The 26,677-nt window shown below is 41.8% G+C and overlaps 1 protein-coding gene across 4 annotated transcripts in view; it reads right to left on the reverse strand.

The window, feature by feature from the left end:
* The window catches only part of plxna1b (plexin A1b), a 182,985-nt gene that overhangs the window by 53,083 nt on the left and 103,225 nt on the right, over positions 1-26,677 (reverse strand). For all 4 annotated transcript variants that reach the window (XM_085273512.1, XM_085273510.1, XM_085273511.1 and 1 more), the window contains exons 8-10: positions 26,070-26,169; positions 19,206-19,320; positions 3,408-3,608 (exon numbers count right to left, since the gene is read on the reverse strand). In XM_085273512.1, coding sequence (XP_085129638.1) covers positions 3,408-3,608; positions 19,206-19,320; positions 26,070-26,169 — 416 coding nt within the window. The remainder of the gene's footprint in view (positions 1-3,407; positions 3,609-19,205; positions 19,321-26,069; positions 26,170-26,677) is intronic.

Below are 26,677 nucleotides of genomic sequence, written 5' to 3' on the forward strand. Positions count from 1 at the left end.
TTTTTTCTTCTTATAAAATGATCAGCATTTTTCTCTAATTAACTTGCAAATGGACTTCTGACAATCTGCCATTTCACCAACTTTCACAGGTTCCTAAAGAATAAATGCTGAATTACTTTTGGCTATATACCCAACTTCAAAAGTTAAAAATGTAAAGCAGAAATTAGAGCTCTGAGCAGTGTTTTTAAACCCTTACTCTAAATGCATGACTCTTCAAAGTCTTAACACCATGAAGACAAAGGCTTGTTTCGTGTCCCCTCTTGCAAAAGAAAACCGTTTTCCAATATTGCATTCTTTCTCTGGTCTTATGATATGCTTGCTCTTTCCCCGTTGGGATCAGCTGGTATGTACAGTAACCTTATACAGAAATACCACAGCACCAATATTTTCTCCCATGAGCAGATATGGAAAGTCAATACCCAACAAGGTTAGCATAGAGCTGAAGTTACACTATCATATATCATGTCTGCCACATATGCAGTTGGATATTGACAGCCTCCTGTTAGGAGATACAACGCAAGAGCATTGAGTTATTATGGTCACTGTAAGAGCAGTAAGGTATGGGAAACTAAAGTTTAAACATTATCCGACTGTGGATGTCTTGAATATCCTGTGGATAGTTATTTCTTTCGGATAGTCTGATGATATTGTATAAAAGAAAGGAGAATGAGTTTTGGCCTCAGGAGACACTTTTGAGCTGATTTTCTCTCTTACAGCTTCTCATCTCATTTTCCCCCTCTGTTCTTTTCAATATCACTCTCCCTCTCACTTTTCTCCATTCATCTCACCTGAAATTGTCAACTACGCACCAATTTCCCTAGTCCACGTTGCCTTCTCCTATATTCTTTTTCCACTGATTTGTAGTTGTACCACTCTTTTTATCCCTTCTCCTTTCATCAACATTTCCCACCTTCACGTATACTGTCCACTCTGTACTTCCTCTTCACTTTATAGAAATTCTCAGCACACGTCTCATCTCAGCCCTCATCTTCACCTTTTCTAAGTAATGTGTCTCATATGGCACTTGCTGTGGATCTCAAACAAAAAGCTATATTGTGGATTATGCAGCGCTTGTGTTTATCACACTGATCAGCAAGTGTAATGCCCCTTACAGTCTTCTTCTGGAACTGCACATCCAAACACACTCATGCATAGCTACCCGGGGATCCGTAGCCTAAGGAATATAGAAGCATGCAGATGTGCACACATGAACAAACACTGATCGACCCCTATCCTCACAGCTGTATGCCTGCAAGCTGAGGCAGCAGTGTGCACACAGTATAACAGATAAAGTCTATTTCTACTGCAGAACCATTCATAATTTATTGAGTTGGTTCTGAACACTGTCAAAGTAAGAACAATCACGGAGGGGTGCTTGCAGAAAGTAGAGATATAAAGGTCTATAAATAGATAAACTAATATTTAAGACCCGCTTCTTCCAAAATGCCGCTCCAGAGCTATAATAAGACTCTCAAAGTAATAATTCATGACACATAATTAAACTCTTAATCTTGAGCCAGTATGAATTATGCCCTAACTGCAAGTTCATGCAGCTGGCACCTTTTTCCTACTCTGAAACTAAATATGGATGCATGCACACTAGATGAACACGCTACATCGATATCTGGCCATACAGTCAGGATGCCACTGCTATTTGCTAACAGGGGCTAAGTGTTGACAGTCCCGCGCTAATTACTGCTAGCATGTCTGCTTTGTGGACATCAAATGGAGAAATTCAGCTTTTGGCTGAGGCTAGGCTTTGCTGTTGATTAACACTGGCCTTGCAGCTACAATAAACAGTCAATAAACAAGCATCTCTGTGGAGAGACAAGCCTTGCGTTAGGTAATTAGCCCTGCCTTCACAAACAACTGGCTAGCGTGTGCCAACACCTAAAGACTGTCCGTCGATACAGACAGAATCAAACACTGTGCTAGCCGTCACAGCAGCTACACATCAAGCTATACAGCTAAACAGAGACTACTGCTACCCTGTACTCTAAATGTGTCTGCCAGTGTCTGAATTCCTGTGGCAATCTGTGCCTATTATGACCAGTTGCTGCTAATTGAGAAGTGAGTAAGTGCTAAATCTTATTAGGCAGAGACATCCTGAGGTTTCTACTGTCTCTGAATCTATTTTCTTCCAAGTGTGTTATTGTGGCAGCTAAACATCCTCATGTAAAACTAAATTAACAGCAGCAGCTCTAATGGCATCGTATATCTTAGGATGGAATCAGACACGAACAGAAACAAGTAGCAAAAGTGAACTTATGAGAGACGAGGGAGATGGAGTGAGAAAAGTAGGGAAGAGCAGGAAGAAGAAAGAATGACAGTCAGTGGGAGGAAGAGAGACAGGGAGAAAGATGGGCTCTACAGACACAGAGGAAGGGAGAGGGAGAGGTATAGAGTCGAGGTGTAAACATGATCAATCCGCTCCCAACTAGCTTCAGAGACAGACTTCCTCTTCACATTTTCAGCCTCAGTGAAGCGCGACGCTGGCTACCTCTTATCTGTCATGCTAGTTTGAAGCCTCACAAACACACACACACACACACACACACACATATTTATATATATATAAAAATATAAACACACAACCACATTTCAACACATTGGACAGGCATGGGCCTACACGCAGAAACACTTCAACCTACCAGCAAACGCTCTACACTTATTAAAAACTTCTGCAAAGAAACAAAATACTCCTTTAGACTGCTTTAATCTGGAAGACACCAACCAACTAACCACTCATCCCTATCAGACAAAGCCATGAATAAATAAAAAAAATAAATAAATAACAGAAGCATTGGGGGGAAAAAACAAAACACTATGGCTGACCATCGTACCTGATCAATAATTTATATATTACACATCAGCCATGACAATCTGTTATGATTTGGACCAGAACAGGAAATGCCTCATAATAAATTTGGATTAATTCAAATGTAAACACTTGCCGTCACAATATCTAATTGCTAACTATCAATTCTATAGTATTACATCATTTATTTTGATCAAGACTATGCTAGTGTCCAAGTAATGCACGACATCTATCAGGACAATGAGCACATTAGTGTCTAGATAGCCATTACCTGTAGGAGACCATTATTTAACCTTGGCCAAGTCAATGCCCGCACTGGGAGCATGATTTAGATACCTAGTTGCATTGATTAGGTCAAAAGTAACAGTGCTTAATGGTTATCCTTCTACTCTGTGTGCAGTTCTTGCCCTGTTCAGTGTTCAGGAATTTTGGCTGCTTTTATTTTACAAGTGAGCGACAGAAATCCCCCCCCCCCCCCCCTTTCAAACTGTTAGTGTACATCACAACACCTGCTTTGTTTTTCACCATTAACATCGCTTCATTCAGCTTGATTGCATAAAATAAATACATTCAATCTCTCCATACTAACCGCAGTTTTCTGGCACTGGATGGAGGTGCTGTTGAATCGCAGTGCAGGCACATTGTGGATCTCCCCCTGGATGTGGAAGACGCACTCATAGTTTCTCTGTCCAGACTGGGGCTGTGGCAGGTTCTTTGCAGCTAAGGTGATTGGCTTTGTTACCCCGACAGGGATGTATATCTGGGTTGACGGCAGAATCTGAGGGCAATCCTGTGAAAAACAAATGTGGGGAAAATAAATGCTTAACTTTTACACCCAAGACAAGACCGTTAAAGAATAAAGAGAGTCAGATAATTCCACAAAGTCAGAAAGGCATGCAAACAAGAAGTGAATAACAGCAAGATAAGAGCTGGGATGACAAAATATATCATTTGTTTGGTGTTAACAGCTGAAGAGGCAAGAAGGCCGAGGCTTGCGTACCGTATTTGCCTTCATGCCAGATTTCCCATAACACGCTCTAGTCTAGAGTCGCGCTGTGATGCACTGTTCGCGTGCTGTATGCTTGTGCAACACTCCTGCTGGCCTTGCACCAGATTAATGCTGTACAACAACATTAGAGCAAAAAGCTTTTTGTCTATAGCTCATAAACTATTATCTACCAAGTAAAATTACTCGCATCACAATGGTGTAACATTGTTTTGGCACGAGGATGCGCTCCAGCGTATTATATCCATGTGTGGAATGGAGTAATGAGCGCATGAACTTGTGTTCAGCCTGTCTGTGTGAGTGTGTGCGCACGCTCTCACGGTGATATTGGCCAGAGCTGAATGTCTTGTTTGGATCATCTGGAAGTAGCCCATCCACTGGCTTACATCACTGCAGTACACAACCCCAGAGGGTGTGTGTGTGTGTGTGTGTCCTTCCATAGATGTGTAAGACAAATAGGTTTCTCAATATGCAATTGGACTAATTAAGTATGGTCGCATGTGTTTGCTGAACAAGAAGTAGATTGGGCAGTCTGCTCAGTATGTAATGTTCCCTAGATATGCATTTGTGCATGTGCTGGAAGAAATGAAGTCATTAGAGTGTTCATGCCACGATCTGGCACTGATGCAGATCCTGTCAACAGTTAGAATGAGAGCCAGAGAAAGAGAGCAGGAGGGTGGGTGACAGATCCTAAAAAACATGACTTAAAACTTGGGTGGAACCATCCCACCCCGTACTCTGCCTCTTGAGCCAAAAGGATAATAAACCAGATCAGTGCTGACAAATCACAAATTTTACAACCTAGAGACACTGTAAAGTAACTCAAATTATAAGAGACATGTGCAGATAGAGAATGCAAACTGGACTTCTTTCAGAAGGATAAAAGGCCCTAAAACAATAGATTAAGATTCAGAGTGTTCCTCTAAAAGTATTCATTTTAGATTTCATAGTCCCAGCAAGATAGTGCAGCTCTACAGAGCAACACACTCACGCTGACAAGTCCAAAGGCAAGAATAAGATACACTAAGGGAAAAGGAAAGCACTGACCAGATCCTTGTAAAATATTCACAATACACAGCCTCTCCTTCACTTCTTGTTGTTTCTTTAAGCAGATAGCTGGCTCACTGTCAGTGATTTTTTCTTTCCCCTCCTCTAGCTGTAGCTATTATACATTAGAAGCTACAGCATGTCCCCAGGGCCTGAACACAATGCTGGAGTTTGTTCATTAGCCTGCTTAGCCCTGGCCTTGTGTGTCTGATCACACACAAACACATGCACAACACATAATGAGAGAGGGGAATACTATAGTAGGAAGAAGCGGGTTGCTGAAGACCTGATGTATAATCAACTAGGAAGAAGGCGGCGGGTGTGGGGAAGATTGGTGTGCAGGGAAAATGGATGGTGTAGAAGGAGGGAGTGAAGTAGGGAATGGAGGAAAGAAAGGAGAGGAAAGATTGTTGAGAAGAAGAGAAATAAATGAAGGAAACAGCAAGAACCAGAGGAACCAGTTTAACTGGGGAGCGAGCATCAGGAAAAGAAAGCTGAGTAGTAAGAGAAGCAAAGGAAAAAAGGAAAGGAGAAAAAAAGGATATGAAGACTGAATAAAGAGGGATCAAAAGGAAATAAAAAGAAAAATAATACAAGAATCAGGAAATGACAAATATTCAGGTAGAATGCCTGAATCCCTCTGCATCACTTCGATCTCTTTATCACACATTCATCCAGCATCATCCACACCATGTACCCAAGCCCCATGACAATGTCCTACTTAATTAACTGCCTAGAGTATCTGAAAACACTTGAAAATTGATGGAAGGGTAGAGACAGAGCGAGCGGGAGAAAGAGGAGAGAGATGATGCGGTTTGAAGTCTGCTTCAGAGGGGGAAGAAATGCTCATGTCAAAAGCCGTGGGCTTGCATTGTCCAGGGAGCCACAAGAGAGAAAAGGAAAGGTTTCAGTATCCTGCTGTTAAAGCTAACTAGTAGAAGCCAATGTGTTAGAAGCTAACATAGCCTGTAGGACAAGCTGCAGCTAGCCAATGTTTTATTTATCCGTCTATTGAATTTGTGTCAGCAGAACGTTTTTTCTACCAGTCGTCATTATACTGCCCTTTGCTTCTTTCAGTCTTCTGTATTAAATTCTAATAAAAAGCAAAACAATTATTTAATAGGTTAAAATATTATAATAATAATAATAATAATAATAATAATAATAATACACAACTTTTTTCCTCTTTGGGCATTTTAAGGGTGTCAATGCAGAAAAATAGAAGAAAATTCAATTAAGTACTTTGTTCAAATACAAGCTGATGGTGCTTTCGAGACACAATGGAAAGGAGTTCCGGGAGAAAAAGAGAAAGGAGGTAGAAGGCAGGAAAAACAGGACATTGTGGGAAAGAGAGCAGGATAAAGAAGAAAGTGCTCTGCAAGGAAAAACTATTCCATCAGTTTTTGTGACAGGTGCCAAAACAGTTCAAAGCTTGCATTAGGGCTACAAAGTGCAGGGTGCACCGAAACAATATTTCACTGGGGGGGATTCGTTTGAACCTTTATTTCCTTCCTTTTCCTGACTTCTCGAACTTCAATTCATCTGTGAAGGCGGATACTGTGGCTTTATTGGCTAGATATGACATGTAAAAAATGTAAGCATCTGCAGTCTTTTTGTACCTACCTGCACACATGTTTTATGTTGCATTTGCAAATTTTATTCAATAGATGATCGAAGGCTGATTTGAGTTCGTCTTTACACATAAATGCTTCACACCAGGAACTGTTTGCACAGAACAGCAGCTCGCTTCATCATAAGGATCACTTAATCTCACTGTAGTGTAACCACGGTAAAGTCGCATGCGCCCGTGAAGTGGAAAAGATGCCTGAAGGAATGCGCGCCACAGATGGTTTCTCCAAAAGAGAACACAGCACAAAAACATCTGCTCAATCTTAAGATTTTGATGACTGTCTTTGCATTCTGACATCTTTATAAGTATTTTTAAAAACAACAGATGTAGATAGTGTAACAGAAAACCCCTTTGCCAAATTTAACTCTTTTCTTCTGACTGTACTAATTATGACAATGTCAAATCCTCCCACACTGACTGGACTGTGCTCTAGGAGCATGTACCTGTGTTTTTGAGAATAACAACGAGTGTCGATGTTGCAAAGTGTGTGTGTTTTTTGATGGCTGAAGTCCAAGTCTGCAGCTTCTGTTAAAGTAGCCGGAGGGCTTTCCTCACCTCTTTGTATTTGTTTTCCCTCAAAGGCCCCTGTTAGCTTTGCTGCCTGAGGCTAGTCCCACCACTCTTTTACAGTAAAGGAATATATAATAGAGATGGCACGATACCACTTTTTTATGTCCGATACCGATACCGATATCATAAATTTGGATATCTGCCGATACCGATATGAATCCGATATGGTGTTTTTTAATCAACAAAACTGTTTTTTAAATATCTTGCTGCATTTTGTATAAGTTCATACTCAAGTTTAAAACAACAACTACACTAAAGCTATTCTGTTATACCTGTATACAAAAAAAATATTTCATAGTTCAGCAATACTGATCAATCTAATAAACTTAGACCTACACCATCCTCCCTATTCTGGTATTTTAAAGAGTACTTAGCGTAAATATTAAGCAACCTAACTAATAGGGTTCCAACTCCCAGCAACAACAAAAATAAATAAATAAAAAATAGGGAACCACCCCTCACGCTCCACCTCATGATGCTTAATCGACGTAATCAACCTTAATTTGATGCAGTGTGAAAAAAAAATGCACAGAAATCAATTATTTTTCAAGAAATATTAAATAGATTCAACATCTTTCTTCAACAAAATTGCAGACTGCACAGATGGTACCTTCCCAAAGGAAAAAGTAGTATAGCTTACTAGGGTATATTAGACTTAATAGTTACTATATACAGTAATTGACTTCTATTCATTTTGCATCAAATTAAAACTTTGGGTGTCAGATAATTATTTATTAAAAGCTCGACATTTTAAATGAGAATAAGAAAGAAAAGTATGTCTTTGTGCCCCCTTTTCCCAGTTAATGCCCTATCAGCCCCCCTGGCTAAACTTTGCTAGATCCGCCCCTGCACAGTTACCAGCGTCAGCTACGTAGAAAAAGATCCTGGTGTAGAAAGTAACATTAAATACATTCTAACAATAGCTGATCAAGCTTAAACGTGCTGCTGTTGTTCAGCCGCTGGTTTCCTCTTTCTGGTGCAAAGTGGGCCAAAAGCAAACTAGAGAGACGGACTCGCGACAGAAAAGCCGATCAGCTGATCATTAAGCAGTTTCACGATTGAAGTAGCAGCAGGAGAGGCAGTCGCTCGTTAAGCTTAACGCAGGAATGCTTTACAAACATTCAGAGATGGACTTACACACTTGCTTTACTTCTCTCGGGATAACTTTGTCAGAGATGAAATGCCGGGTTGCTAGCGAAGCTCCACATGCTATCCAGACCACCGACAGGTCCCGCATGCCACAGCCGCTCTATCACGCAATGCATACTGCTCCGACGTGCTAACCTGAGGTGAGTTATGGCGTGTTGCAAGTTTTGTGAGGTGCTTTCGTGATATTTAATGGATCGGATTACATTTTTTATTTTTCTCCGATATCCGATCCAGTAATTTAGGTCAGTATCGGACCGATACCGATACGTAATATCGGATCGGTCCATCTCTAATATATAATTATATAGACTGTAATATTTAATTTAATTGTATTTAATAAAGACGGGGTCATTAAAAAATGCTACTGCAGAAGTAAGTTTTGAGTGCAAGTACTCAAACTGCCATTCCAGTTCCAGCTCAATCTAATAAATTCCTTCATTTTCAGTGCTCTGATATTTACACGCTACGTCTACCACACCAAATGAGAAAATATACGAGAGAGAAAAATTAATAAAACCAGTGTTCGGCAGGGAAAGGAGATAATCTCTTCTTGCAGGTGAGCAAAACACCTTTTAACATCCGCCAAGAGCAGATAATGAGACAGTCGGCAGGAAAGTGCGCATGTCTGTGTGTTCATGCAGATATGTTGAAGGTGAGAGATTAAAATCAAGACTTCGACGGGGTGGTGTGAAAGGAGAGAAAAAGAAAGCGAGCGCAGAGTGGGAGGATGAAGGCAAAAGTCAGTGTGCGGCGCTATATAAATAAATAACTGTATTAAAAAGCCAAAAGAGTTCTGAAGGCTGTGGCATAGCCTGACAAGATATAAATTAATAAAGCTCCAAAAACACTGCGCATATGTAATGAGGTGGATGTCTGGTCGTTTTTTTAAAGCCCCCCCTAGTCTCTCTTAGCCCCCACCCCCTGCATCCATCCATAATTAATTAGCTGCCTCTGTGATGTGGGGACTATAGATCAGGGAGGAGAAAAAATAACACGCTAAATTATGAAGTAAAGCGATATGGGCAACCCGGGGGAGAGATGAGATGGCATAGATGGTCACACAGGAGCTGAGGGGGGGCACACTGGTACAATAACAGGGACAGTGTGTATGTGTGCATGTAAGTGTGTCCATGTGTGTCAGTCACGAGGGGGGCAGACAAAAGGGTATATGGAGAGTGTTGGACGCCCACCCCCCTGCCGGCTGTCGACATGGCCCCCAGGGTTTCTGACAGAGGTCTCACATCGCAAACCAAAGAGCTGCAGCCTTGAACTTCAGAGTCCCATTTATCCTTTAGTTCAATCCACTATACATTAATAAATAGCACTGGGTGGATCACACATTTTAGCAGTGTGAAAATTGCACCATTAAAACTGAAGGTTAACATCTTAAACAAGTAACCTTTGTTGAGGGCCACCCACCTCCAGTCAACTAATACGTAATGCTGAATAATTAAAACATAAACCACAGTCACATTGTTATATTATCCGTTTAACTGTATTTGCAGCTGGAATTTCAGCGTTTTAATATCTGTGCCACCAAAGATCATATACAGCCATACAGCATCGTTATGTTCCAGAAAGATAAATACCCAGACACAAAACAGAACACAGGTGGTAAAATTAAACATCAACAGTGCAGTACGATGACGCCAAATCAACAACAGAATCACTTACAAAAGATTCTACGGGTGGAAATGTGATAACAGTACTATAATATACTGCGGTGGTTACTGATTAGACTACATTGTTCTTTTCATCTACATGAATTGTTTAATGCTTAATAACTGATCATTTAAAGACATATGAATGGTTTTCAGGTTTAAGAAACAGCTTTTTAAATGAGATTTGGGGGAATTTAAACCACATTGTTAATTGAAGCTCATTCCTTAATTGATGTAAGCCACGTAACACCATGCCATGACATGTCATACATCATATTGTCATTTCAAGGACCACATAGTCTCTTGCTCCCTTGTCTTCTGTGTAGCAGCTGGCTTGCAGCCATGTGCTTCTTTAAATGAGTGTGTGTGTGTGTGTGTGTGTGTGTGTGTGTGTGTGTGTGTGTGTGTGTGTGTGTGTGTGTGTGTGAGAGAGAGAGAGAGAGTGTCTTTGTGCATGTACTAGTTTTGGACTTTGGACTCATACTAGTAAGGAAAAAACATAAGATCCATTAGGTCTGAATATAAAGACCAGAAGGAGAGTGCACAGGCATATTAAGCCTTAAATCTACAAGCCATTAAGTACACAATGATACAATTACTACAACACATGTAATATATGACACCCAGAGGTGCAAGTATTATTAAAAGTGAATAAAACGGAACATCTCCATAAGCTGCAGGGTGTGGTTCATATGCGGAAGCACGTGTGCACACAAAGTTGATGCGAGCTTATTAGCAGGCAGAAACCAGAAAGATGTTCTGTGACCAGACAGACACCTACTGTGGGGGGGAGGGAGGGAGAGAGACTGTGGGGGAAAGAGTGGAACAACTTAATAAGGCAGCAACATGTAGAACAGAGCAGGAGCGAGGGAAGCAGAGGAAGAAAAGGGACTTTGAACCTTGAAAGGGACTATGAGATTGTCTGCCCACGCCCTGCTTTCTTAGCAGAGCAGCGATGTAGGGAGGAAGACTGAGAGAGAGGGAAATAAGGGGATGAGCGCAGAGGAATGAAGGAGCAGAGAATGGAGAGTTTAATTTAAAGTGAGATGCCAGAGAATGTGTGATATAAATGTAATTCAACATGGATTATCAAAGTCTCACAGAGCAGATGCTTGACTGAACCTACCTACATACATGATCCTCCTATGCTGTGCAAACACACACGCACACTCAGACTGCTTTGATGTAACACCCAAGCAAACATACATGTTGATTTCATCTCCTAATCCCTCATCCTTGACTTACAAGAAAGCTGCCAAACCTACACAGTTTATCCCCTCGACACACATGGCGCAGTATGCCATAAAACAATAAAAAGCAAGAATGTGTGAATATTTTTTTGAGAGCACATCCTTTATTTTTTTTTCTCCTTATGGATTTTCATAGAGTAGAGGGGGAGGGGTGGGGGCGCTTGGCACCCCGTTATCATTCTAACCCAGATATGTCAGCAGCAATCAAACCTTGTGCTTTTCAGCTTTTCAAAGACAAGCTTTGATTTTAGAGGTAGATACGCTCTCCTGTCTCCTGCCTCATGCCTCTTCTCTGAAGACAGCACCATAATTCAGCAAAAGGATAGACTAAAACTGACTTTTGTTTTCCAGATTAAGTGGATGAGCAGACCAATATTATCTCATTTCTAATTTTGTTTGCAGATTCCCTTAATGATTAACCCTGATCAGCTTTGTTACCATGATTTACACATTTATGATCTTAAAGAAGCTGGTCATTAAGAATCCAAAGTGCAAAGGTCCGCTGATAAATTTGGAACTGAACAGTGTACCAACACACTTTCTGCACATTCCTTAAAAGGGTAAAATAGTATAAAACAAGTCTAATAAATCAGTCAAAATTAAAGAGAAAAGTCAAAACAATTACATTTGTCTTTTAGCTCACATATGTAACTAATCAAATCGTCAAAGAAATGTTTCCACCCCCAAAATGTGCTGAATCATGTAAAACTGGCAGCATAAGGTGAAGGTTTACTTCAGATCTAATGACGTCTGACTATCGTAGTCTTAAATCAAACTACATGAATTCTACACTTTGTTTTTATATGATTTTATGTGATTTCCCCCCACGTATTTTGATGCCAGCAAGGGTGAGGACTTGATCAGTGCTTCTAATCAGATCCATAACAATGGAACAAAGAGCACTGTGCGAACAACCTCCCCTTAGGCCAATTTTCAAAGAAAAGGTAGGTTAACAACCCTGCTGCTGAAGTAAGGATGGCATGCAAAAGCAGCTAGGAGATTAAAAAAATTAATATACATAAACATATTCTTTATTTATAGAGCTTTGTGTTTTAAAATAACGTCAAGGTTCAAAAGGTTAAAAAAATAACTCTCCATCTTTCTGAAGCTTGTATGTAAGTGCATCACTGTCCATCTTGAGTTTCTATAGGAGTGCAATAGTGTCATGAAATGGAGGCTGGAATAAAAATCAGTGAGAGCCACTTTACTAAAACAGCACAGTGAAAAGCCCAACATGACAGACACAGTTAGCTGGTCTTGTGAGACTGGGCGACTCAGCACGCTACCGGATTTTATTTCCTGCCTCTCTTTCTCTATGCCTCTCCATCCCAGCAGGTAGTTAGCGTTTCTCAATCACAATCGCTCTCCTTTTCTGATCTGCCTGCACTTCGGAGTTTGCTTTTCCTTCAGCTCACTTTACTGTGTTACTACTCCAACTGCTGACATCTCCTTCCTTCAGTGACTCTGTATTTATTTCTTCTATCCTGTCTTTGACACACGCAGGGGTTGATGGCGAAAATGCAATATTCATCTGTGTTCACCATTAGGCAGGCTGGCTGTGAGGGCTGCGGAAATGAAGATTTAACACAGCCTGAATAATTGAACCACTGGGACATGTGACTGACACAAAGAAACACACTGGCACAAAGACAAACACTAATCCACGCGTGCTGCAAACCCCTGTGCATCTATCATGTCATATTCCTATGAGTGTGCCTATGTGTCCATTCCTGTGAATCTTTACTTCACACCTACTCTTCATTTAGCTTTCACTTGTATTGTATTCAGTGCTGCAGCTGGTGTGCTAGCACAGCTGGGGTGATACCTGCAGCATCAGTGGGCTTTGTCGTCTGTCGGCGAATTACATCAAGGAGAGAATTCTTCACATTTTCTCAATGTCGTATGAGGATGAAGACTTTTCAACCAAATACACCAATAACGTGCTATTAATACTCGCTTAACACAAGCTGCATTTGCTAAACTTCTCCCTCTTCCATGAATAAAACTGTCTTTGTGCAGTTGTCTACTACACGAAAGTCCACCCAGCCTCCCCGCTTCTACTGAGCCTGATGGATGGTGCAAAGCAGTGCAGAAGTCATAATGGAAGCTTTGAGCAGAGATCCTGAAAGAACATTAGGGGGAAGAAGAAAAAAAGCTGGGATTTGGGAATGTTACGACTAAAAACAGCCACAGACAGGCAGAGATTAAGCATCTGGGATGTATGGATCTTACTGTATGTGACCAATCGTCCAAATACAGTAACACCCAGAGCAGAGCCTCATTTCCAACACTATGATTAGGACGCTAGGAACTAGGAAAACTAGAACAACACACACATGCAGAGTGCTGCAACTTTAATGAAGGGCTGAATTGGATGACCATGGATGTATGAGAGAATCTACCAAAACACCTGATACAATCTCACACTGATTTCCCTGAGGGGCAAAATGCGGTTACTAACTGTTGGAAGTTTCCTCGGGAGCCTCACAAAGAAAAAAAAAACAAAAAACAAACAGAAGAGCTAGAGGACTGAAGCTGTTTGAAAAGCTAAAGAAGGTGCACTGCTACCAAACCAAACCAAGAGTTAAACATTGGACGGTCATGGTCTGACGATGCTCCATCTGGCAAAGAAGCTGTGGTTACTTCAGCCCATCGCCTCCACTTCCTCTCCATGTTCCCCGTCTTTCCCTCCCTCTCCCTTCCTTCCCTCCAACTTTGGAGAGCATTTGGAAAATAAATTGCGTCACTCTGAATGTAATCTGCTGCTCGTTACAGCCAGACTTTCTCTGTTTAACTCCCTGCCCTTGTCTCTGTTTCTTTACATTTTCCCCCCTCTACTCGTTCTGTTTGCATCTGGTCTCAATTACAGCACCTCTAGTCTGTCTTTGGTTTGTCTCTGGTGAAATATATGCACAATTGAAAGTGCTGCATTGTTTTGGAGAACTGCATGAGGGATATTGCATTCCACCTCCACCCATTTCCTAATTTATTTGCTCCCTCTTCACAGCATTGTTTATATTTTATTAAATATGGCTTAGGCACGTCTCCTCATACTGAGCAGAAACTCACATGTGGGGGTGTGTTTATGCAAGTTCAGCTATGAGCTACATGGTGCACTGAGGTGGAGAGAGGAATTCAACAGAATAAAAAGGGAAATTAGGTATTGCAACAGATGAGCAAGTAAAGAAAGACAAACGGATCTGCATGAAGGAACAGTATGGGTAAAGGAGGGAGAAAAGGGAAAAAAGGAGTGTACATAGAGGAGAAAACAGATATTACTAACAGATTAATACACCAGGATGGAGCGATACAAAGCAAAAAAAAAAAAGAAAGAAAAGAAAAAGATGGATATTATTCAGCCAGTCTTTTCTCCACCTCACCCATATAACCCCTGCAGCCCTGTGCTGCTGGTTGTGCTCTGTCCTGATAAGAGCCAGTGACAGTCACACACAAACACACACTAAAGCAGTATAGTCAAACATGCATATATATCCATGCACCAGGCAAGGTGCCTCAAGCAGCCTTGGCCTATGGCCTAGTGTGTGTGTTCTGCTCAGTGTCTGAGCACCAGCCAGGGCAAACACAGAGTGCCAGAATGTCACCGTCCGGGGCCTCACACCTCCATCACAAATAACCCCATCAGCCATTGTGTGTGTGTAAAAGAGAGCGTGAAAACAAACATTAAGCATGTGTTTCTGTGGCTGTTTAAGAATGTGGGAGCAGGCTGTATGCTTTAAGTGTATTTGGTTAAGAGTGTGTGAGGAAAAGCCATCACTTGAGAAAATGTGTCACTGTATTGTTGCACTTTGTTCAGAGAGCAGCCGATATGCAGCATCTCTTCTTAATCGCTGGTCAGTGTGTCACAGACTAACATTTGAGTAAATGGCTTCAAGTGTTTGTTAATGTGTCTCCTACCACCACTGCTCTGTTTCGATATGCACAGTGCCCACACTTATAGCACATAAACACATCAATATGTGTTAATAGAATATCTTACCATTTTCCCCACATGCACACCCCTATTTTCTTCATCTCACCTCTCTTGCAGATGTACAGAAAACCACTTATTTAGGACAGTAAAAAAAAAAACTGGTACAGCTTAAATTTTGCTTCACCTATCCAGAAACAGTGCAGGCTCTCTTACACGTTTTCTGGCAAAATCTAATCCGACCTTCCTGTCCTCGAGTGTGATCAGCAGTTTGCACCTTGTTGTAAACTCTGTGTAGTTCACTTCATTCACGAAGGTGTGTCTTGATTGTAGACTTGGATGATGACATGCCGGCCTCCTCAAGAATCTTCTTAACTTGACTACATGTGGTGAAGGTGCTTCACCTCAAAAACAAGTTCAACAATTGTAAGCAACTCCAGATTTTTTTTCTGTCCAACTTATCTTCAAATAATGAGGGAACAGGACTCACCTGCTATAAACCTGCTTGACAATCAACAGTTAATGCACTACTTTTGTTAAAACTCTTGAATTGAAGCTGAAAGTCTGCATTTCCATCACATCTTGAGTCTTCATTCATATTCACTCTGATGCCATACAAAGTCAAAATTACAAAAATCCTGTTATTGTCCAAATACCTATGGGTCCTAACTGAATGCATTATTCAGGATCAGTGATTTAAGTCAATGCTGGTTAGCTCCCAGACAGAAAATAGCCTCGTGAATTGGTCCATTTCATTTTTTCCCCCTTTCTCCATTTTTAGTGTCCAAAATGGATCAGACATTAAATGAGTATTGCACGGGCACAGAATACTAGCACTCACTGCTATCTCTAGCTATATGCTTAGCATGCACGTGCGGCAGAACTACTGATCTACTCATCTAACGCTCACTATACTAGATGAGGGAAAAAAAGACTTTTGGGTTAAAAAGCAGCAGCCTCGTACCCACAAATCTCAATCAAGTTAACCACCTCCTTGATTGCTCGAGTGAGACTGAGCCTTGCTTTGCAGCAAAATAAACACGTAAGTATGTCTTAACATACCTGAGCCCAGCCACCCCTAACCTTGCCTGGCACTCATCAAGGCTCACAATAACAGTTTATTTCCATGGGTGTGGAGAGGAGAGGAGAGGAGAGGAGAGGAGAAATAAAGGAAGCAATCAAGTTCCTCAACAAATGAGAGGAGACAAAGAAAGTTAAAATTCCTCTAGAAGAAACAGGAAATAATTCATCAAGGAGACCTTCTTCTTTCCTCCCTCTCCAGCTTTTTTTTGTTTGTTTCTAGAATAAAGTAACTCCTACTCCTCTCCCGCAATTTTCCGCCCGAATGCTCCTTAATTTGAGGATTTGTTTGTTGTGCCATTGGAAGCATTGTTGATTCATGCATATTTGATTTGGAAATGTCACTCATTATATTTATTTCCTCTCTGCTTACTCTGTCTTTGCCTCACTTTGCTCCCTCTTTTGACACAGTCCATTCACAAAAGAGAACAACACTTTCACTCTTTAGTTGGCTTATTCAAAACCTTTTAGCAGGATTTTCATTCTTTAAACTTGTTTATTTATTTATTTATTTACTTTCTCCCATCACAATGTAATTTGGTGGAACAAATTACAGATGGATGAGATAGCACTGGAGTGCTGGTTTTGTGAGAACGCAAACTGTGTGTGTGTGTGTGGGGGGGGGGGGGGGGGTCCCGCATTGGCAACAAACCCATCCTCTGGTTGCCATGGTAACAACATTTAGAAATCGTCAGATGATAGGATGAGGGGGAAAAAATGAAGAGAATTAAGGTTATAGAAAAAGAAATCTTATGTACACCTGTCTCAATTTTCTTTTAAATACTTAAAATAATGGTGCTTGTTTTTTGTTTTATTGAAACAGTGGTTAAAAAAAGGGAACTTCATTCGTTTTATGTCATGCTTCGACTTGTGATCAGCTACCGTCTAGTGAGTAGAACTCCACTTACACCACAGAGTCAGCTGGGCTCCCATCAACCCTGTGTAAACGCTTCTATCTGATTTCTATCTGCCTGAAAATGAGTCTTATCCAGTCCTATCTACTGTGTGTGAGAGTGTTAAAGGTCTGAGTAAAATGCCTGCCATCAGGAGAGCAGATTTCACTCTTATGTTTAACACTGCTTTTTGTATTCAGGATGAAGCTAGAGCATAAAAGGAAACAAAAAGGGATTGTCGGGTGTCTAAATTAGGGGTGCAAGCATATTTGAACACAAACACCCATCCCTGATGTCATGCAATCCCAAGAGGTAAAACCATGAGGTGGATAAGAAAGCGAGGTAAAAATCTCTGTAGTCCTTTCCTTTTTTTTTTTAAGCAATGTATATTTTGTACAGCTAGCACAGAAAAAATGGATGAGAAAAAAAACATGTGGAGACTGAGCATCAAAGTGGAGATGAGGTAGAGAGAGAAGGACCTGGAGAGGAGAAGGATAAGCCTAGCCTACAGGAAGAGCTGTACTTGTTGGGGCACTGAGAGCGCAACTAATGGATAAGGCAGCTAAGAGAAGGATGATGAATGACTTTGTGAATATGTATCTACATGTGTGTGTGTGTTTGTTGTAAGAATGTTTATACTTCGGTTGGATAAAAGACAAAACAGTACTTGTGTGTTTATGCTGTGTGTATGTGTGTGTGCGTCTGTGTGTGCGTGAGAGAGAGAGAGAGAGATGGTGCAGATGATGGTTTCTCTTGTGGAGCATGTGGTCGGTGGTTTCTTGGGCAGACGAGGTGACAGGAGAGGTCTCTCTGTCCACATGCCACTGTCAGCCGATCTGTCTATCCCTTTTGTTTTCCTGCTGTCTTTCTCACTCCGATAATCATCCTCTTTATACGCAGCAAATGCCAACATTTGAAATCCTCATAGTTTGAGATTTATTTTTAAAAGACTTGCTCGGTTAGTCATTAAATAATGTCCAGCTACTTAATTTCCTGTCAAACATCTGATAAACTCATGTAAGCTTATTCAGTTTCAAATCTTACTCTAGCACATGCTATGCCTCAGACAAAAATTCTCCTATCATTCACCAGTGTTACTGAGTTTATATGTTTACTTGCTTCCAGCTTTCCTCTGTTTTTTTTCCCCCCTTTCATCCCTGCAGGCCTTTCCTGTTTATCCATCCGTTGCCCCTCTGGCCTCTCTCGGCTCAGAGTATGCTAGCCAGCGCTCTCCCTGTGCCTTGCAGATGGGTGCACTAATCCGCTAACGTTAGCTCCATGAGCCGTGAAGGCTAGGTCGGTGTCTTGTTTTGGACGGGCACTGAGGCTGCGGTTTAACTTGCTAGCATTTGGGATTCTGCACAGCTCAGGTTTGAGGGAAGAGAAAGACGAAAGTAAATAAAGGTCGACCAATTAATAAAGGCCGGTGATTGGGGCTGGCTGACAAGGGGGGACTTTAATCTGCGTAGAGATAACAGCGAAAGTCAGACCACAATATAAGGCGATGGAATCGTGTTTGTGTGTATATGTGTATGTGTGAAGCATCAATCAGACAAAGCACAGGCATGACTGTCAGTCACTTGGGAGTGCAGTGGATTTACATGCGCAAGTCCACAGAGGAGATGAGCGTTTCAGTGCATTTTTCTGTGTGTGTTAATATATACAGGACTGTGTTTGGTGTGTGTAAGACAAAGAAACTAGAAAACCACCCTGAAAACATAACACGACTCTGCATCTATCACTAATATCCTTGTTTATACTCCAGCAGTTGACAAACACTTGTTATGCCTTGCATGATGCCTGCTGTAGCTGCCAGAAGGCACGATTGATATTAGCTTTTATGCTAATGCAGCATTTGGCTATGTAAGAACAAGGCAGTATTTCCATAGACATTCATTCATCCAAGCCTGCTTATGGCCTTATGGGCCACGACAGAATTATTGCTGCACAGTACACAAGCTGTTGTCACTGTGCCAAAAGCCACTATCACACATACAGACAGCAGACACACGAAGCAGGATAATATGAGGAGAAAACCACAGTGAGGGTGTGAAAGTAAAGGTAGAAGCTGGATGCTGTATGTGTCAAATCGATAGATAACAAATATACATGCAGCAGAAGATGTTGCAGTGGAGTGACAGCAATGTGCACTAATCTGCTCAATGAATCTTACCTCAGAGTTGTTGACACGGCCCTCCTGAAAAGAGCAGTCGTTGGCATTCTGGGTGCACATGTGGCGGTACTTGCACCAGTGGCATGGGAAGGAGCCATTTACACAAGAAAGACAGCTAAAATGGAGAGAGATTAAAAGAGAAAAGAAGTTAACAGGGTCACCTGACTTCTTACTTCAGGCTCAGTCATTGCACTGCTTTACAGCATCGTTTGTTATGGCACAGACACAGAAAAAAGTGAAACTGGTCCATCAGTTTCTATCAATAACCTGATCTAACTTGCTGGAAGAAGACTGCATGTTATTTTATTTTCTCTTTATCCTGTCATCTCTCTTCATTAAGCATATGAAATTCGCTTATGGAACGGACTGTGTTTGGGATGTGTGGTCTGTCACAATATGTCATTTCTTTTTTTCCCTCCCCTTTGTAGGGAAAAATGTGAACAGTAGCAGGAAAACAGAAACCAAATGCCTAACTGTGTGATAGCTGTGTTTTCTGCCTGCTTTTTGGAGCAAGCTACTAGAGCCCAGTCGTCTAGATAGGCTAAGATGCTGAGACCCTTATTTATGAAGGGTGCCAATGGTGCCTCGGCACATTTGCAAAGAGCAAGAGACAACCCGAACGGCAGCACCGGGTATTCATAGGCTACGCCCTCGAACGCAAACCTCAGAAAGTGCTTGTGATTCGGGTGTATAGCCACATGAAAAATAGCACGTCTTAGATCAATCAATCAATCTTCCAGGCCAACTGCATTTAAAAGCTGCCTCAGTGTTCAAGACCACTTGTATTGCTCTTTTCTGCAACAGTGCACTTATTTCCTCTTCAGTATCACTGCAGCCTCCTTGCGAACAGCAGTTTTTATCATTCTGCAGAAACGAAACCGCTTGACCCGGAACTGCAGAAAGTAACCCATAGCAACGGCTCGCACCACCCACGGTGAAGGGGCGCAAGTGTGCCAGCTGTGAGCAGCCAGCCAAGCTAACCTGCAGCAGCTTGGGAACTTAGGAACATGTACATTCATGCAGTTGTTTGAAGGCACCTATATTGGGGCACGACAATGAAAATACAGCGGGAACACTCGATGTGGTCACCTGAAAATTGAACACACCTGGAATGGGTGCTTCTGGGCCTGTGAGAGCTAGCTGTAGGCTTTCATATGACGTATGGGGATGATGTCGCGCAGAGCGACACATCGCGCTATATGTGCAGGCGGAGCAGTGCACATGCACGCCATAGGTCGTCCACCTTAACCTCCTAAGACCAAAACTCTTCCACAGCATGCATTTTTAATTTCTCTTTGATATTTGGGCTGATTGGGGCCCGATGAATGTAAAAACAAAGAATTACCAGGTTTTATTTTTTACCTTATTTTTGTTTTTATGAAAAATCAGAGCCACATATGAGGATATTCATTTAAAATTTTGATAGAACAGTAGCAGTATAATGTCCTCGTAAGCGGGTATCAGGCCCTTGTAGAGCAAAATTTAGTATTTTGGTCTAAATAACCCAAAATGTGACGTCCACATATGTGGACGGCAGGTCCTAGGAGGTTAAAGGCGTGAATATAGGTTTCTTCAGCAGGACACACGGAGCCGTGATATCTCATACTTATGTGTTGCACCATTTGAATCAACTGAAAGGGAACCAGCAGACTGAAAATAAAATGTAAAACAGGGCTGGGATAATATAGTTTGAATACAGTGGTAACACCACACTGACCAATACAAAAAGAATGTATTGATATAAATAAATATTTTAATGCTATTTAAATCTTTTTTCCTCAAAACCCTCTTTTTCCACTTGTTTTTTGCCACCCCATTTCATATTCTCGCTCATATATTCTTCCCATCTTCCAGCTAGCTATCTAACATATGTACCCCCCTCCCTCGTTCCCTCATTCATCACTCCCCACTTGCTTGTAACTGTCCACTGCTTGCTGCCTCTATATGTTCAATAATCTTCCTCAAACTTGGCCTCTCCGTATACATTTCCCTCCAGTCCTTTATTCTGTCAGTCTTTTAAAATCTACCTCTTTCTGTCACTCCATTTCTGCCCCTCTCGCTCTTTTCAACTCTTTCATTCACCCTCTCCCCCTTCCCCTTTGTCTAAACCCCTCTTTCATCCGTGGGACTAAGAGTGCTTCACGATTTTGAATTCACCTGCTTTAACTGAGGCGAGGTGCAGACAGACAGGCTGAAAGATGAGAGGAAGGAAAGAGGGAAAGAGAGAGAGAGAGATCAAAAGCAGGTGGATTTCCCTGACAGAGATGTAGACGCCAGGTATCGTGGGAGAGATGGGAGAGGGGGGGTAAAGGGGGTGAGAGGTCTCACAGGAGAGCGAGGAAACATTAGGCTGGAAGTGGGGAAGCGTTTATGAGTCTGTATCCACCATCTAAAGGGACCTGTAAGGGACAGCCAAACAGGTTTAAGAGCAGTTTATCTACAAGGCATCATGCTATTGGTGCTCTCTTACTCCTCGAGAGATGCTTAGCCACTTGGTATCTCATTTATGTGTACTGCATAATCTAATGTAACCATTATGACTTAGCAAATAAAATTGTTTCATTTTATTACAGAGCTTACTAAAGCCTTTTGTCTTCGGCATGAACTTAGTTAGAGATTATTCTGTGACTCATTTCAGCTACTGAGCTTTGTGTGAGCATATGGTTTATTGGAAAGACAATAAAATACTACATTTAATATAAGTAAGCTGGGAAAGCGAGCAGGTTGATTCGTATTCAGCCTCATCCACCAGGTATAAATTTGTGCCTCTGCCTGAATGACTCCTGACAAGCTCTCAAGTGTGTTTTAACCCTGTGTAAAATGCGAGCTCCCCTTCCCCACAGCAAATGAAAAATGAGGGTCTTAACTTGTGAGCACTGAGATGGAGCCCATATATGAATCCATCAAACCCTGATGTGGATTCATTTGGATCAATTAGGGCCACTCGTTTGTTAGGTGCACGTTTTAAGCGATCGTTTCTAGCCCAGACCCCTCCCTTTTGAGCAACATCAGACGCTCGAGCTTAATTCAATCCCACTGCCTCTTTAATTGACCAATTTAGCATTGTGCTGACAGAAGCTGTCCATTTAGAATAAAAGATGTGCAGCTAAGGAAATAACAGGCCTCTTAATACCACACAAGAGCAAATAGGAGATTTGTCAATGTTGCCAACAAATGGAGGGAAAGCGATTAGGCGACGCAAGGTTACCATACAGTGCTGAGAGTCAAAGAGCAGAACTGGGATTTTAGCTCAACACTGTGTCCCAAAGGAAGTTGCAAGAAACAGAGGAAGGGCTGTCAATGCTGGACAAAAGACCAGAAGACATTACTGGTGCAAGACAAATGAAGGAGAGGTAAGTTAGTCATGCTCATGGCGTTGCTTGTTAGGGTTTCTTCTCTTGCTAACAAATACTATTTTTAATGTCAAAGAATACCTTTTTTGGATTAGAGTTCATCAAAATACAGTACAACACCAACTTAACACAGCAGGTAACTAGAACCAGACAGTGAGCAGTACAAAGTGTAGTTAGTAATTCACACCAGTTAACACATCTGTCACTAAACCCCGATAATAATCCTTTATATCTGTTTTTTTTTCCTTTTTCTTTTATTCATGTCAAATCAGCCTTGTTAGTGTACCAACGACTTTGAAATAATGAGCAAAATATCAGCAGGTAACTACTGCCAACTTTTAGTGACTTTTATGGTTACGCCCTTTGAAATAAAAGGCGTCGCCCATTATGCGTGCCACCCAAGGCCAGCAGTAGGCCCTGTCTGACAACCCCCTACTGTTCGCTCTTTGGTTCCTCCAAGTAACCAGGACCCCCTGTAACGAGCTGCCTTAGGATTTCAAGGTCTCTCTTTTAGGCTTGGTGCACACCCTTTTAATAAAAAGCCCACCCAGGGCAATTTGAGGACGTTCAATTCTAGTGTCCAGAGGTGGGCTCTTTTCTTCCGACCCCCCGATAGCGTCCTTATTGCTCCTTCCTGTCACTCCCCATCGCCTGTAGCCACTCAGAGCCTTTGAGCGGCTGGAGACACGCTGCCCGTATGTCCACGCTCATAATGCTAATTTAATCCGCTCATATTCAGATGCTAATGGAGATACGCTAGCTTTGCAGCAGCAGTGGCCAAACACAATAGACTGACTTCCTCCTCTCTCTTCTCCTTGGTCAGTTTGGAGTGTTAAACACAATCAGCTCTCCTCGTGAGCTGCGTTTGACACTTGTGCACTTGGCAAAATGAGTTATTTATTGGTCACGATTCATTTGAAAGAAGTGGAGGTGAATAATTTAACGGCCCTCCAGAATAGTCTTTTCTATCATTACTGCATCCCTTCAAAATTTGAGAGGGATTGATAAAACACATAGGGACTAATGCTCGTGCACATAAATCTATTAATGCGTTTACAAGAGTGTTTACAAGAAAACAAGGCAGTCTATGTGGGCCATTCATTTTATAATTACTCCAAACCTTTCTGGCTTTATTCTTCTACCATTTTCTCCATCACAAAACCATGCCCCTTTCTTGTTATCAAATTTAATACATTTTCTTTCTCCAAAGAGCACCCTCAATCACACAACAAATGATCCAGACACTGGCCAAGCCACATTAACCATATTAAGAAAAGGTGCTTCATGTGGCCTTATTCAGACACCCAAACTCTAATTCATTTCCAGACTGTATGCTCTATCTTTATTAAATGGGGGGCTGTGGAATGAAAAGGAGCGTATGGAAATATTTAATTAAGGAGCAATCATGGCCGCGGGTGATTTTCTATTTCAATCTCAGCAACCCTTAAACTGAAACAGTGGGAATTCTAATTATATTAGTACTGCTATGCAAATTTATGGCATTTTTGAAAAGGCAAGGGCCACGACGCAATCAGTTGAATAAATAAAAAGGTGGGGTGTGTGTTGTTTTTAAAAAAATTTTGTTTTGGTGTTTTTTTGGTTGGGTGTGGGTGGAGGGGGGGGGGGGGGGGGGGGGTATTAGCACGTGAGATTAAACTGTTGGCAAAGCAATTCCAGTGTGCATTTATACTCCAGCATACAAGCCTAGACAGCAGGAAGTACAACATGATGCTGAGGAGGAAAAAAGAAAGATGCGTGGGAATTCACTCACAGCTAATGCTCGCAATTCTGCTTCTGAATGTTTCGAGAATGTCTGCTTCCTGCATAGTGTAAGAGCCTGCAGTACTTTAAGTTCAAGGCCATTAGAGGAAAGCCCAGCTCTGCAAAGAATGACCAAGCATTCTGGAAACAGGGCCTTGCATGTGGCTGTGCGGGCCTGAACTGATTACACCAACAACATTACCAGTCTGATCTCATCAGATGGCAAACACTTACGCCTGGGGGGGAACAGCGGGTATGCGGGACATAGTGCCAGCTCCAAATGGAATTCTTATCTCAGCATCTCTCTTCACCATCAGAGTCGCTGCAGAAGATGCAACGTGCCCTACCTCTAACTTCGTTAAACATGTCCATTACATCACTCAGAGGTTGTATTAGATCAGAACAGGGAGCGGACTTAATCAGAGTTCATTGGGCTAATATCGTCACACGGGCGACTCTCTCGTCTCTGTCACTTCTCGTACTTTTTCCAATCGATTTATGAGATCAGTGACATGTTAGAATATCTGATATGATATCGAATTTTACAAAAAGGTGTCCTACTATATTTGTTTTCGTTATTAACATGAGATGTGATGCAAGATGCACCCAAATACCCAAAAAGACATTGAGAGATAACACCGACATTATGGGGTCCTTGTGGGAGATGAATTAACTGTGAGTTGACATCGTAAACCACCACACCCTTAACCAGCTGAGCTAATCATCGTTGCCGTGGCAGGGGATTTGTGTACAAGAGCAGGGGGTTGGGTTAAAGGTCACAGTAACGGATTAGGTGTCCAAGACAGTTGGGGTTTCAGTGAGCGGTAAGTGCAGGAGTGGAGTAACACTGCACGTGTATGTCTGTGTGTGTTTGTAGACAATCCTCGAAGGAGGCTCATCCTGCATCCAGAGGGAAGCCAGGATGGAGCCCTGTGGTACCCCAGGGGCCCCCAAGCCATCTGCTGCCCCAAGGCTAATACCCCAGCAGACGTTTCAGCCTCCCCTAGATCAGCCCCGATTGAGCAGGAGGGAGGGTATTGTGTTAGGGGGATGGAGGAGTTAGAGGATTCTTTTACCCTGGCAGGGCGCACCAGGCTTGTGGTAGGACTGACCTAAGGGTGTGGCTCTATGGGTGGTAGAGATTTTCAGCAGAAGGTGGATTAGGAGAGGCAGTGAACTGCAACTAGGCACAGAGAGCTGAGGGCATCTGGAGTGTGAAGGAGACCAACTCATTGGAAGAGGCACAAGATTTGATTCACACCGTTTCAGTATTATCATATTTGCTTTGATCTTTTTGGGGTAAATAAGTGCCAGGCTGACAATGTCATTGCTAAAAACGCCAACTGTATTTGTTTAATCAAGCGGGTAAAAAACAAAATAATTAAGGTAGAGTCCAAAATTTTGAGCCATTATGACAGACCACTATGCAATGAATTAATCATGCAAGTACCATTAGTGTGTGTTGTGGGATATGATAAAAAGAGTAGAATTACCATCGCATGTCCCGATCGTTTCTCATATATGGCACATTTGATTTTTCTCTTCAACTGTAACATAAGCCTCCCGTGGAGGTCCGAGGGGGGGAGATAGATGTGTGTGTGTCTCTAACTGTTTCTCTCATGGACAGTAACATGAGACAGCCTATGGTACGAATGGACAAAGAGGCCATTTCTTAAAAGAGCAAGAGGGAAAAGACTAAAACAACATTTTCGCCCATCAAACTAGAAAACATGTCGTCACTGTCACTTACGACTGATGGACGCTGCAGTTGTAGAAGACAAAGTCGACACTGGCAAACTTCTTGCCCGTCTCCTTGGACTTCAGGTAAAGTTTCACCACCCGCTTGTCACCTGCATATCAGAAACAGGGAAGCAGCCAGATTAACAGTTATTCTGCTCTCTCTGAAGGCTTAAAAGAGAAAAGTCCAAGTCAAACACATTAGCAAACAATTACATTTGTATCTAAAAACTACTTTAAAAACAGAATAAACACGGGCGTAAATTAAAACAACTTATTTGTCGATACAGAGTGACACTTCTGTATTCCACTTTTGTGCCCTTAACAGATAACACATACACAAAGACATACTGCAGCCTAGCAACACACTACTCATGTCACACCCACAGTAGGGTGGCATTAAAAATAGCAGCACCAATCAGTGTTTGGATGCCAAGGCTGATGAGAACTCATAATGGGGCATAATGGGCTCAGTTGAAGAACTACTGTGATGTTGCTTTGAGGAAACTTAGTGCTCGCTATGTGACATGTTTTCGGTGCTTTGAATGCGAATACAAAACAAGTTTTTTTATTACCATCTTTGTGGTGTGACAGAATTGGACATAAAACAGGTGCATAATC

The sequence above is a fragment of the Mchenga conophoros genome, linkage group LG5, assembly GCF_057382185.1.
Source record: "Mchenga conophoros isolate Kocher_MC1m ecotype Shallow Benthic linkage group LG5, M_conophoros_male_GT1.1, whole genome shotgun sequence".
In the NCBI taxonomy this organism is placed as follows: Eukaryota; Metazoa; Chordata; class Actinopteri; order Cichliformes; family Cichlidae; genus Mchenga; species Mchenga conophoros.